The 14,280-nt window shown below is 39.6% G+C and overlaps 1 protein-coding gene across 1 annotated transcript; it reads left to right on the top strand.

The window, feature by feature from the left end:
- The first annotated feature begins 8,939 nt into the window (after positions 1-8,939).
- Positions 8,940-13,997, top strand: LOC147866976 (protein SUPPRESSOR OF MAX2 1-like). Its single transcript, XM_087339771.1, has 4 exons — positions 8,940-11,081; positions 11,666-12,011; positions 12,253-12,435; positions 12,574-13,997. Exons 1-4 carry the CDS (start codon positions 9,625-9,627, stop codon positions 13,858-13,860), a joined length of 3,273 nt encoding a protein of 1,090 aa, XP_087195897.1. The 5' UTR covers positions 8,940-9,624; the 3' UTR covers positions 13,861-13,997.
- Positions 13,998-14,280: the final 283 nt, after the last annotated feature.

The following is a 14,280-nucleotide window of genomic DNA, read 5'->3' as shown; positions in this document are numbered from 1 at the left end:
ATTACTTAGCATTCCTTCAGTTTTTTATGCAATTTGATAGCATCCTATGGCATTCCATGTCTCACATAACCCATGATAAGGGCATTAGATGACCACCCAGTTTGATTAGCTAGCTTCTCAAAAGCACATTGAGCCTCAACCTTGCTTCCGAGGTTCATAAAAACTTGCTTACATCTCTCCAACATGCATACAAAATCAACCAACTTTAGAAATCCTTGCAATTTGATCGAGTCTTTGCCAATGAATTCCAATGGATGGAGTCGAAAAATGTATGCCGATGACAGAAAGATGTAGGGCATGTTATCAAAGTGATAAAGACTTTCACAATTTGTCTCCACTCATCCACACAAGAAAAATGAGAAAACCACTCCCCAAATTTAAAAATTAAATCAACACATAATCAAGCTTCCCTGTCATTCCTTAGAAATGCTTCGTCCTCCATTAACATCATCCATCTCTACCACAAACTTAGATTTTTAAAAATTGTTTTTTTTATTCTTTCCACCTATAAGGACGACTTCCCCAAGCAAAGGCAAACCAAACAACCTTATTGTCTTTATTCCCTCATCCTTCCCATCCATCATCTACACAATAAGAACCATACAAAAAATTATGTTGAATTGACTCCCCCAAGCAAAGTCATCCAATACATCCTTAAAGGCCTTCCCCTCTCTAATGAAAAGAAGTCCCTCTCCACCGAGTGTATGAAAACGACAAAGTCAGAGTAGATAAGCCGGTTGACCTGAAATAATATAGAAAATACAAAAAGAAGATAAATTGGTTATCGAAATCAGTTCCCCCAAGTAGAACCAATGCTAACTCTATTCCCATTCCTTAATTCACCTCCACTCTTGACCAATAGAAGAGGCTCTCACTCTATGTCACTCAAAATATGAGATTGAATGATGAAAAACTAAGGACACCAAGAGTAACGTGTAGCTAATGTGATCCAACCTTCAAGATAATTGAAATTAGTTCCCCCAAGCATAATCGATGATAACCCTATTCCCCTTCCTTCATTCTTTTCCACTCCTAACCAAGAGAAGGCTCTCACTCTCTGTCACTTGAATATGAGATTGGATGAAGAACAAATAAGGACACCAACTGTAGCATACAACTAATGTGATTCAATTTTTGCTTCCTTGCACCTACCTCAAGTGACTTAACCTTTTATTCTTTGATTTCTACAACTACCACCAAAATGGCCTTAAAAAGGAATATTTAATCTTCCTAGTGAGTGTAAGTAGTAACCTTGGTGGTGACGGGAATGTGAGACAATTGACAAACTCATTATCCATAAGGATTGAAGAGATCAATGCTTTGTCACTCGAGCATGGACTACATTAGTTGTGCAAACAATAGAAATATAATTGTGGGATACATCATTGAAATTGTAGAGACGCTAGGATTGCATGAAGGCATCAAGAATAAAAGAATTATTACAATGAAGCATCGTGTCTCTCCCATCTAGTTGTTGACATGAGGGTGATCTGCTAAAGCCTATTGTGATAATAGAAGAATTATTACAACAAAGCATTGTGTCTCTCCCATCTAGTTGTTGACATGAGAGTGATTTGCTAAAGCCTAACCTTTGACAATGACAATTAGAGTTTGATCATATTGGCATGGAATATAACCTTCCACACAAGGACCGTGTACATGAAGTTGCAATATGACTTTATTCGAAAGTGTGCTAAGAAGAAGTGGATTATATTGTTAAAGTCATTTACGTTGGAAAATATCATGGAGGCCATAATAAATGCGCTCTTTGCTAGTTGTCTCGAGTAGTGTTGTGCATTGATACGGATTTATTGGCAATTAGATCCTTATCACTAGTTATCAGTTAATGTTTGATCACGATCATTGATCGCGTGGGTCAACATGTGAGAGCGAGTCGAGGGTCAGAATACATAGCCATACGGCAAGAGTTGGCATTATAGGCTTCCTACACCTTCCAAATGTAGATGCATACACCAAACGGGTGTAGATGGAGTGTAAACATATTGTGCATAGAGGTAGTTGTCTATTATAATTATGGAGAAGAATTTTGTAAAATCCATAGTTGTTAAAAAGTGCATATTCTTTGTTTAGAATACTCTGAAGTATTCAACACATATTCTATGTTTTAGAACTACCATTTCAAAATATTTCACGTATTTCATGTATTCCAAGTATTCAACGTATTTAACAAGTATTTAACATTTCTCAAAAGTAAAATAGAATCAAAACAATAATTTTAGAAAAACTTTAAAATTTGACACATATGTAACATATTTTACATATACTATTAATTTTTTATTCGCATATTTCATGTACTCCAAGTATTCAACGTATTTAACAAGTATTTAACATTTCTCAAAAGTTAAAAAGAATAAAAAAATAATTTTAGAAAAACTTGACACGTATGTAACATATTTTACATGTACTTATAGAATACAATGTCACGAAGTTACACGCGTGTATGTGATTTTTGAGCAGGACCATCGGGGACTTGAACCACATAGCATGGGTTGACTTGAGTTTTCTAGGTTTAGTGTTCAAGGATGTCAACGTTCACTCTAGCTTTCTTTTTGTCGAGGTTGGATTTTACTTAAATTTTTATTTGTGGAATCGCATAAACTGCATGTGACTATTTTTCATGCACGCCAAGTTGAGTGTGTATAGGTATTTGTCGAGGAGAGTGGTAAGTATTTTCGTTACTATTATTAGTATTCTTATTATTTTATTTATTTATTTCCCTATTTTATTTTGCTAATATAGTTATTATTAACATTTATAAGTAATGGTTATTTTATTTTATTTTATTTATTTACATATTATCTATTTATTTTTGTTCATTTCTTTGTTTAATTATTATATTTTAATACTTTATTTAATAATAATAATAATAATAACAACAATTTTTTATTACTTATTATTTATTTAATTACTTCTTCTTTATGAATATTATTGTTTGTTATTCTATTTTAATTTATTTTGTTTATACATAAATATTTATGTGTGTGTGTGTGTGTGTATGCATATTTGTATAGTTTTTTAATGGAGAATGTTGGTTGACATCACCCGTGACGGTTGGTGTTAGCCGCGACAACGGATAGCGATGGTGACGGCGATCACAAGTGGTGGCAACGAAGGAGAAGAGTTGCATAGGCATTCGACTCGAATGTTGGTTAGTCCTTGTTCGACTAGTTGGACGTTCAACTAGAACGTTCTAGTTGAATGTTTAGTCAAAGGGGGGGCCTTTGACCCTAGTCGAAGGCTCCCTTTTTCCTCCATCTACTTTTATAGCCTTGTGGGGGACGCTCAAGTAATTTTTAAAAAACGTGTTTATTTTCCCTAACTTCAGGTGTCATCCGGTGGACAAGACGTTGGTTCTGATCAACGTGGCGGGTTTGACTCCTATTGTTCGAAATTTTTGGTAAGATGATAATTCACGCGCGCGAATATAGCTTCAGGGGGGAGATCCTCGAGTTTCGATGCAATGTCTCGACGAATAATGGCCACATTGCCTTTGTCATTGTTGATCTTGCATGTCTCTTGATTCACAACCCCTTGGCTTTCTCCGGATATCAATAATCCTTCTGCCTTGTTTCTAACCACTCCTAACAATGAGCCCTTTTCACCCTTTTATAGTATTTCGAGAGGCTCTCGCTCACATAAAAATAGTGGGTGCTTTTTCATTGTCGCATGCACCATGCCTTTTTCCCATGTCCTACACCCCTTTTTCTATAGCACCTAATACTAAAAGAAATGCTAATCTTAATGTCCACCTTTGCATTTATTTGTCCTCTTAATCTCTTATGGTTCACTCGTGCGAGGCATGCCAAATTGTGTTATACCCTCTTGGTAAACACGGGTCAAATACTTAATCCCCAAGGAACCTTACCAAGGTTTGTGGTTGGAGGTATGGGCTTACACTTACTAGTCACATATTGATAGAAAGGTTAATCACACAAATTATACCTGATCGGTTGCTTGGTACAAGTGATCGGCACACTGTTTGTGTCAATTACAACCGATCGGCTTACACAATAAATAGTACACTTAGAAATATACTCAGAAAAACATAGACATCATATTCCCAAATAAAAATTATATTAAGACTGATAAACACTTACAGACCGATAGTTTTTACAATGCTTCATGCCCCTTTTTATAGGAAGCATGGATAGGTTACATCAAGAAAGTTCATGCCGTTTTCAGCAACTAACAAAACAATTATAACTACTCCTAGTATTTTACATTTTTTCTACTTGCCATATTTATTCGGCCTTAGATATTACTCGTACTTGTCTGGCTACTTCCTCTTTTCGGCCTTCCAGCCCTTTCACACCTTGGATCGATGAGCCTAGCTAACAAGAATTAAATGAGGTTGGACACAAATGGAACACCTTTTAGTAATATTAATACAATAACATGAATCATGAACGCTTGAATGTTGGATAGTAAGAACTTTGCAATATCTAGTAGGATTGGTGCTAAAGTAACTTCTCTAGCTACTACTCCAATGTCTTTGCCTCCAATGTCCATTCAAGATGTGTTGCTTAAAATTGAGACAAAAAGAAATGATCCCCCAAGCAAAGGTTGCTTGGTGCCATGAGTGTTCGATCCTATTTCTAAATTATTACATTGACAATATGAAGTATGATTTCCAAGGATAAATAGGACAATGTTTTTTATCGTTGCATGAAAATGGTTGCTCGAAAGGATGACTATTACGCTATCATTTTATTTTCCCTTCATCATCTATGCACATTATGTGAAGCATGACAACTGGAGTTAAAAGAATTCATTGTGCTAATCAGCATTCCACCTATACCCCTATCAAGGACAAGGTTCTAGGATTTAGTCCAAATCTGCATTCGTATATACCCTTATCAAAGATAGGGTTCTAAGATTTAGTCCAAAGTTTGTAACCCTCAAGGTGACATCAAGGATACATTGTGCACACCTATTTGCATAAGGTGATAAAAACATGGTCTTGTGTCATTTGGGTGTCAAGACATGGCTAGTCTTTAAGAGATTTTACAAAAATAATGTATCTATATGCATGACCTATAATATGCCTTTGATTTCCACACTATGATCTTCCATCTTTCTCCTCAACAACTACCTATTTTATTGACTTTTTTTATTACAATGGTGCAAGCCCTAACCTCTGAAGTTGCATTACTAGACATAACTACAACCACCTTTTGTTGCCTAAGGAATATCGTTGTAAATTGTCCGTTGTAACCACAAGGCACTTGAAGAGATATCTTCATCATGTTGGGGGGCATAGTATAACATCTCTCTCAACTTACATCCTCCTAAATTATAGCATGCACTTACAATAATAGTGCATACATGTCAATCTCTTGTATATAAATTTTGCATAGTATAAATCGTGTTTGGTGCTGACCAAGTGGATAATTATAGAGCTAAGATTATTGATATTCGTCATCCATGCAAACAAATCCAAATGGCTTTTATTTATGACTATTTTAGAAAAACGAAAAGTTGCACAGAATACATCAATTGGTATTCCAAATTTTTCTTGTATTTCTATAGATTGATAGCCTTCTGATAACAAGGTGGTGAAACACTAGATTGCATGTTGTAAACAATCAAAATAAGAGAGAAAAAATATATTTTTGAATTGCATAACCTTTTCTTTAAAATACTTACTTGGCTCTTGTGTAATGTGAAGAGTTATAGTAGTCTATAAGAATGGTGATTGAGCCACCTAAGACAAGGCACTCCTTTCCAAGCTACAGCTATAGGTGGCTCCCAAATTATATTGTCAAAACTTTGGCGAAACATACATAGGCGATTTAGCAATGAAATGAGCATGTTTTTTGACTTCAACACATATAAGCATGTTTTGGTAAGTTTTACAATTGTTTATAGTTGGGATACATGTTGTGGGCTTACCTCTTTTATGTCTTCTTTTAGGGATACAACACATATTTTTGGCTGAAGAGGGAAAGGGCCTTACCTTTCAAAATCATGGGGTTTAAAAGTTATTAAAAGTTTTCATCTGAAAAATAGCATGCCAATCGCATGATACATCAAAATTATATGGGGCTCACATTTGGCGTCATATACTGGCAGAGTCTTTCTTGTGAATATGCAAGTTTCAAGCAACAACAATATCATCCAATAATGCCCTCTCACCCTTCTCTTTTTTATCTCCAATGTGATTAATGTTAGCTCTAGAAAAGGCAACTTAATTAATGGAATTAGAAAGTGAGAAAAGAAATGATCTCAAAAATTGACTTGTGGTTATGTTGGAAGTTTGGATATGAGTATGCACCTAGCTAACTCGCACATCTTATGCATCAAAAGCAATGGTAAGGTAATGGGTTGGTGTCGAGATAATTCTTTGGCTTTAATTTGTTTTTGAGCTGTAATTTGCTTAGCTGGGATATTGCAATGCACAACTTACTTGTGTGCCAAAACATAAACAAAATAATAAAGTTCTTTTATTGGGTTTAAAACTTGAGTAGAGGTGGGTGAAATGATAAGTAACTAGAATGCTCAAAACATGATCTTAACCCAAGAGCTTCTACATGTTTCGAGTGTCAACAAGGTGAATCAAAATCATTTGTCAAGGCTAAACACAAATATCATAGATGTTTTATTTTTTTGACCAAGAATCATGCAAGGACATAGCATTTAAGATGCACAATGCTCAAACTCGTAAGTGAGTCCAATCAAGGCTACACATGTAAATGCTCTTAGTGAGTATAAGGAGAATGCTAGGCATGTCGCACTCCAAAATCTTTATTATGTTGAATGTGGCAATTATCATGCAAGGAGATGAATGGAGATGAATGACATTTGGGCACATTAGGTACATAATACCCTTAGTGTGGCAACAAAACGGAGCAATGTGTAAAGATAACCAATGCAAGCAAATATCAAAAATGGTAATTAGTGTACATAGATTTACAAGTGGAAGAGCTTTTAGCAAGGAATGGTGGTCGGGAGGGGGGGGGCAAGAACAATGATGCCAATAGATGGGTTCATAGCAAGAACAAAATAAATTGGCAAAAAGTAGAACCTTGTACAACTTTGAGAAATGCAAGCGAGTGTCTCAAACAATAATCGCAAAGCAAATGATGCATGTGTACGAGCTTTTAGTAAGAAGGAGTTGCGGTCGAGGAGTGCTAGGCGTGCATTGCCCTTATCTAGTCAACATTAGACACCCTCTCATGTCAAACACTCCAAGGATTCAATGTATGTAGGGAGTAAAACAATAAAACCTTGTGTTGGCATGACATGGAAGACATGTACACATGGGCTAAATATGAAGAGAGGTGTCACTCATGAGTACTTTGGTTGAAATGTTTTGGACCAATGAGCATTTTAATAAAGGAAGACAGGTAGTCCTTTCACCTTTTTAGGACACCTTTGGCACCCTTTCTTTTATAATGTTCCATTGTACAATATATGATCATGAATATGGATACCATACATAAGTATAGTGGATGTATGTGGCCACCTAATACAGTGTCATACTATATTATCTTTGCGCGTATATCTATATCTACATATTTATGAGATAAAGGGTGGGGGGGATGGGAGATATTATAGTGTACACAACGTGTGTGGGACAAGGGAATGGAAACTTTATTCATCAGGGGACGGCCGAGATTGCAAGATATGCCTCCTTGGAAAAAGGGGTAGGTTGTCTCTGGTCAAGTACACTTATGGAGCGTCTGGCCTCGCTTCTTTCACATTGCATGCACGAAGTGTGACGAACCAATATATTGACCTTTCCAAGTGTTGAGATATCAAAGGAGAGGAAGTGAGGGAGGAGCATACATGTTATCACATGGGTGTATGGTCCTCTCTAGATGTGTTCGATTTGTGAACACAAAGTGTCATGTAAGCAAGCATAAAGGGGGACACGTGGCCATTTTGCGAGTCGAAAGAGGACAAAATGGTGGTACGGGAGGGGGTCTCTCTCTCTCTCTCTCTCTCTCTGCTTTGGTGAGGGAGGGATTCATTCCTTAGAAGTTAGGCGAAAGATAGATCAGGTGGGCAAATTGTCTAAAACCTTGTGTACGTAAGCTTCGGACACATTGACCGGACGGGAGGGGATGGACGAGATAGAGGCAGAGTTAGAATGGAGACGCAAAGAGTCAAAGAGTTAGAGTTAGAGTTAGAGTTAGAGTTAAGGGATAGATAGGCAGAGTTAGAGTTAGAGTTAGAGGTAGAGTTAGAGAGTCAAGAGTTATAGTTAGAGGTAGATGGAGAGGCAGAGTTGGACTCTTTTGGGAACAGGGGATCTAGAGAGAGAGAGAGAGAGAGAGAGAGAGAGAGAGGGAGAGGGTGCTGCAGATTAGTTTAGTAACTAGAGAAAAAGTGGGGAGGTAGAGAGAAAAGTCTAGAGAGAGAGAGAGAGAGAGAGAGAGAAAGAAGAGGAAAAAAAATAGACATATTATGTTTATATTACACAGAGAAAGGGGAGAGAAAGGCTCCACATCTCTCTCTCTCTCTCTCTCTCCCTTTTTAACACACAGAAACAGGTGTGTATGAGGGAAAGTGGGTTTTTGTTCTTGTCTTGTCTCTCTCTCTCTCTCTTTCTCTCTCTCTCTTTCTCCCTTCCCCATTACCTCTCTCAATTCCTCTCATCAGAGAGAAAAACAAAGAACCCCTTCCATTTACTTGGTTTTCCATAGCTCCCTTCCCCATCTATGAAGACCACACATGCCTCAAGAGAGGCAGAGAATTAGTGTATCAGAGGAAGCAAAGATAAGACACAGAAAGGACACAGAGACAGAGATTCCTTCCATTCAGAAGATCATAGATTTTTCTCTCTTCTTTTGCAAGGAAACAGAGCATTTGTAGAAGAAAGCTTTTTGTTATATTTTTTTTTGTTTTGCTTTGGCTAAGAAACTGAGGTGCTAGCAATACAGAGCATTAATACTATAGGTTCTTCCCCACTTTTGCAAAAGAAACAGAGGAGTAAACACACACACAGAAGAAGAAGAAGAAGAAGAAGACGAAGATCATATTTTTTTTTCTTTACAGTGCATAGATCTTTGAAAGAGAGAGAGAATTGTATAAGAGATTGAGAATTCTGATATATCCATCCTGCATCTCTTCATGGAAACCCTGTCGGGGCTTGCTTGGCCCCGACTACCGAAAAATGTAGACTCTCGGATCGCCAGGAAACTATAGAACCTCGAGGCTATAGCAAACAAAGAAGATCTCAGATTAAGGCAGGTTAAGGTGGCCCCATTTCGAGCACAAAAGCTCACCTTGGAATAGGGCACTCCATCCAAAACAAAGGTATCGAATCAGGCAGGCAGCCATCTGAATGTGGCTGTCCCCAAAACAAGTGTTAACCTAATCCTGAAATAGGTGGTCCATCCATACCACACAGTATCTAATTTGGCAGCCAAATCCAAATCCAAACCCAAACCATTAAGGCTCTAAACCAACCCTAAACGAAACAAGCTTAAACACTGTCTTCCCATCCAAAACAAACGGCGAACCTCATCCTGAAGTGGACAGGCGCTCCGAAGAATTTGGACAAGCTAATTGGAATAGGCGTCCAAATCCAAATCCAAATCCAAATCCAAACCCTAACCTAAACCTAAAAGAACGCGAACATCATTACCCAGTACCGCCATGAGAGCGGGAGTGAGCACGGTTCAGCAAACCCTAACTTCTGAGGCGGCTGCAGTGCTGAAACATGCTGTGGCTGATGCATGCAAGCGTGGGCACGCCCAAGCGACCCCGCTTCACGTGGCAGCCACACTGCTTGTCTCCCCCACGAGCCCACTCCGGCGTGCGTGCCTCCAGACCCACCCCCACACAAACCACCTCCCGCAATGCCGAGCTCTTGAACTTTGCCTTAGCATCGCGCTTGAACGCCTACAATCTGCCCCCACCCCCACCCCCACCCCGCTCTCTCCCTCCTCCACCAGCCAACCAGCTTATTCTAATGCCCTTATCGCTGCCCTTAAGCGAGCGCAAGCACACCAAAGAAGAGGCTGCCCTGACCAGCAACAACAACCCTTGCTCGCGGTCAAGGTCGAGCTCGAACAGCTTGTTATCTCCATCCTCGATGATCCGAGCGTTAGTAGGGTTATGCGAGAGGCGGGCTTCAATAGCACCGATGTGAAAAGCCACCTCGAAGAGATGGTTAATGTCATGCATTCTCCCGAAAATCATCTCCGCCATCCTGGCAGTGTTGGTCTCGGTGGTGTCGATCAATCGGGTTTCCGGCTAGGCCAATCTTTCTTGGGTGGCCAGCATCCTATTTTGGGTGGTCAACAACATCCTGTTTTGAGTGGTCAACAACAATCTGTTTTGGGTGGGCAACAATCCATTTTCAATGACTCACAACAATCCATTTTGAGCAGTTTCTCGATGCCTCCTCACTTGACAGCCATTCTTCCACCACAAGACCGAACCATTCGACCACAAGTGGTGCAAAGATCGGTTTCACACTCGCCGTATTTGAATCCGATTCTTCTTAAACCTAGTTGCCCTGAAAACATGTTCCGACCTGGAGGAGGTGTAGTAGTAGGAGGAGGAGGAGATGACCACACAAAGCAAGTGGAAGATGTGCTTCAGAGGAGGAGGAAGAAGAATCCTTTGCTTTTGGGTGATTCTTTGGCACGGGCGGATTCTGCACTAAGAGAAGTGACACATCTTTTAGAGAGGGGTCATGTATCTGAGCATCTACGAGGAGTTAAACTCTTGTCAGCCAATCTTTCGGTCATGTCACTAATGAATGCTTCAAAGGAAGATTTGCAAAGATTGTTTGGAGAACTTAGCAATTCGATTCGAGAGATCGGAGGTGGATCTGGGGGAGGTGTGATTATCAACTTGGGTGATTTGCAATGGCTTTTGCAATCTGGAATGGGTGGCCTAGTATCGGGGTTTTGTCCCATTCAATATGCTGTGTATGAGATAAGGGAGCTCTTGTCCACCCATGGGTTAGATGGTCGGGTCTGGCTCATTGGCATGACCACTCATCAAACCTATCAGAGCATTCAGCTTCTTCATCCCACTCTTGAAAGCCAATGGGATCTCCAAACTGTGCCAGTCAGTATAAGGATGCCGAATATGTCAATCAGGTTAGTTTTCTATCTCATCCATCATCTGTTATAAACTTTGAGAGTTTTACCATATAAATATTTTCTCTCAAGTCTTTGTAATCATCGTGTTCTTTAAGAAGTAGCTGATATTGAAACCTGAAACTATAAATCTTTTAACAAGTATGGTCTTCTAGAAATAGTGGATCCCAACCGTAAACGTAAACCGTAAACTGGAAACCTCAAACCCACACAAAACCCTAGACCTAAAACCTAAACCTTACATGAGTATGGTATTTGGACTCTAAACCCTAAAGCATGAACCATTTTTTTTAAGTATGGTCTTTTAGTAGTAGTAGTAGTAGTAGTAGTAGTAGTAGTAGTAGTAGTAGTAGTAGTAGTAGTAGTATGTCTGGTCTTTCGGAAGTTGTAAACTGGTTTTTGTAGACCCTAAACCATTTAATAAGCATGGTCTTTGAACCCTAAACCCTTACAGGAACCCTAAATCCGAATCTTAAAACATTTTTACGATTGTGGTCTCATTTGTGAAGTAGATCTCCTAAAGTCTTCCATTGGGATTAACTACCCTGTCCTCATGTTCAAAATCTTCATATTTGTTGTCATAGGTATGGCATTTCTCAAGAGAATCGGCCCGACTCACTGCTGTCGCTTTCTCTCATTTCTTCACCACCGAAGATGAGATCCGGGGATAATGAAGGGAAGCTCACCTGTTGTCCAGAGTGTACGAGAAAGTATGAGAAAGAGGCTCTCTTACTTCAAGAACAAGAGGGGAACATCCAGTCTGAATCTCCACAATCTTGTAACTCGTCTGTTGAAGTGTGTAACAAGGTGGGGTCAATTGATGAACCACAACGAGCAGACACTAGTTCTACTACAATTGGTGGGAACCTTCCCTTGTGGCTTCAAAAGGCACTTCCCAATGTTCACTCAAATGGTGTTCCACCTGTTGAGGTTAGGAAACTGAACTGTGTATGCATGTGAATGGATACACACATCCTGTGTATCTGAATTGTACATTAACTCCACTCATATGTGTGTCTGAAGATATGCTTGTATTTACATGCATGAGTGCGTGTGCATTTGTCTCAATACGGACATGTATATGCATGCACATATGCATACCCATGCATACACACATATGGATCTATTTATCTGTCATATCAAACAATTCAATCCTGGATCTCTACTGCAGGTGAAAGGAAAGCTCTTGTCAATCCCCCAGAGATTGCAGGAATTGCAAAAGAAATGGAGCCAAACTTGTAGAACCCTTCACCCTGACCGCAGCAGTGGTGGCAGTGGCCCTCAGATGAATATATCGCAACTTCCTTCCCCTTCATCTAGTCAAGTCTCGGGAGGCAATTCCAGTAGATGCCAGGTATGTGATTTCTTTTATCTTCTGATTCTCAGTGTGATGTCAAGATTTAGGGTTTATGTTTGTTTTTAGAACTTACAGTGTAGGTGTAAGATCGAGAGTTCAGTTTTTAACATCAAAGGATTGTGAATCTTTTCCCAGGAACATCAAACATTTGGCTTCCTGAAAGATCATTCAGCAACTTCTTCAGTTGAGCATGTTCGACCGATAAGTCTTCGTTACCCTGGTATGAATGGTCGAACCATGAGCTTGAGCCTGCCAATCCCCATCGCGACTGTGGAAGCCAATGAATCTCGTGTAATACAAGCAAACACACATCGAGAGCGTATACGGGAAGATTCAACTGCCTGTAGCCCAGCCAAATCCCGTCTTCCATGGCTGCCCGTCCCAGCCGTTTCGCCACCCAAGCCGCCCATTACGGAAGCAGCATCACCGAATATTCCTGTGCATACTCAATCACGAGGGTATCCACCAATCGATCCAGACATTCTGGTCCGCATCTGCAAAGGACTCGCCAAAAGGATCAGTTGGCAACCAGGAGTCATTTCTACAATTGCAAGTACCGTCGTCAAGTGCCGAGCAGGGCTTGGTAAAAGGCGAGGGTTGAGTTTCAGAAGTGACGCATGGTTGCTTCTCTTGGGCTATGATAGGTTGGGAAAGAGACAAATGGCGGAAGCTTTGTCGGAGCTTTTATTTGGGGAAGGGAAAAAACCTATTTGCCTGTCGTTTGGCAGCAATGTCGAGTCTCCCTTGAAGTGGAGCATAGGTGGTACGAGAGGCAAAATGCCGTTAGATCAACTGGTGGATGCAGTAAGGCAAAATCCATCATCAGTGGTATTGCTTGAAGATTTTGAGCAATCTGATTCAATGTTCCGATCGAGGTTACTACACGCGATGGAGAGAAACCGGCTTGCTGATTCATGTGGGCGAGATGTTAACTTCAGTAATGTCATCGTCTTGATGACTAGTAGTGTGGGGACAAGTTGGGAGGATTTTAAAGAGAACCATTGCCGTGACATGAAGACGAGAGACGGTTCAGGTTCAGGTGCTCCTGATGCCGTTGGTCAACCGGAAAGTAATGAGAAGCCAACAACCCCATACAAAAGAAAGCGTGACGGAAATGAACCCGATCACGATGCATATGACGGCCACAATAAGAGGCCCAATATTGGCTTGGCATTGGGTCTCGACCTAAACATGTCTGCCGAGGAGAATGATACTACTACTAATAATAACAATAGCAACAACAGTAATAATAAATATAATAACAAAGCAGATCGGTGTGCCGCTGCCCTGAAGCCTGGTGAGGCGGACATGTCTATAAAGCCGGAAGTAAATGAGGATGAGATACTCTTGGCAGCCCGGCAATATCTAAGAGAGTTTTGTGATCTTGCAGATGCTGTGGTGGTGTTTTCTTGTCCATTGTAATTCTAGAGGCAAATATATATATATATATAATATACACATATACATAATATTATAATGCGTGTATTCTTTGTTATTTTGTAAAACATTATAGAGGTGGGTTTGTTAATAATATTCAAGAGTTCGGATCTTCAATCAAATTAAGAGTGAAATTGCAATATGCTATACAAAATTATCATTTGAGCACAAGGTGCTGGTTTATCAAGCATATAGAACAAATATAATATCCATCTCTCACTACGTTTGAGCTCATTAGCACAAGCTGCAAACTTCCATCAATCTTCCATTTCTGTTTGGAGATGCAAATCTAGCATGATTGCAACCTATCAAAAAACACAAATGGAGTATATTGGTTTGCTCTAAATGTAGTGTGATGGAAAAATGTTCTTTAAGACATAATGAGGATGTATAGAACAAAAGTGC

Source organism: Azolla caroliniana, unplaced genomic scaffold (assembly GCF_043228905.1).
Source record: "Azolla caroliniana isolate FFs.n. ecotype wild unplaced genomic scaffold, voAzoCaro1.0.p SCAF_2, whole genome shotgun sequence".
Taxonomy (NCBI): domain Eukaryota; kingdom Viridiplantae; phylum Streptophyta; class Polypodiopsida; order Salviniales; family Salviniaceae; genus Azolla; species Azolla caroliniana.
Note: the sequence above shows the minus strand (reverse complement) of the source record. Positions and strands in the feature narration are given on the sequence as shown.

Coding starts and splice junctions, on each gene's coding strand:
- LOC147866976 (XM_087339771.1), top strand. CDS start 9,625: ATGAGAGCGGGAGTGAGCACGGTTCAGCAAACCCTAACTTCTGAGGCG. Junction 11,082..11,665: donor ATGCCGAATATGTCAATCAG/GTTAGTTTTCTA, acceptor TTGTTGTCATAG/GTATGGCATTTCTCAAGAGA. Junction 12,012..12,252: donor ATGGTGTTCCACCTGTTGAG/GTTAGGAAACTG, acceptor TCTCTACTGCAG/GTGAAAGGAAAGCTCTTGTC.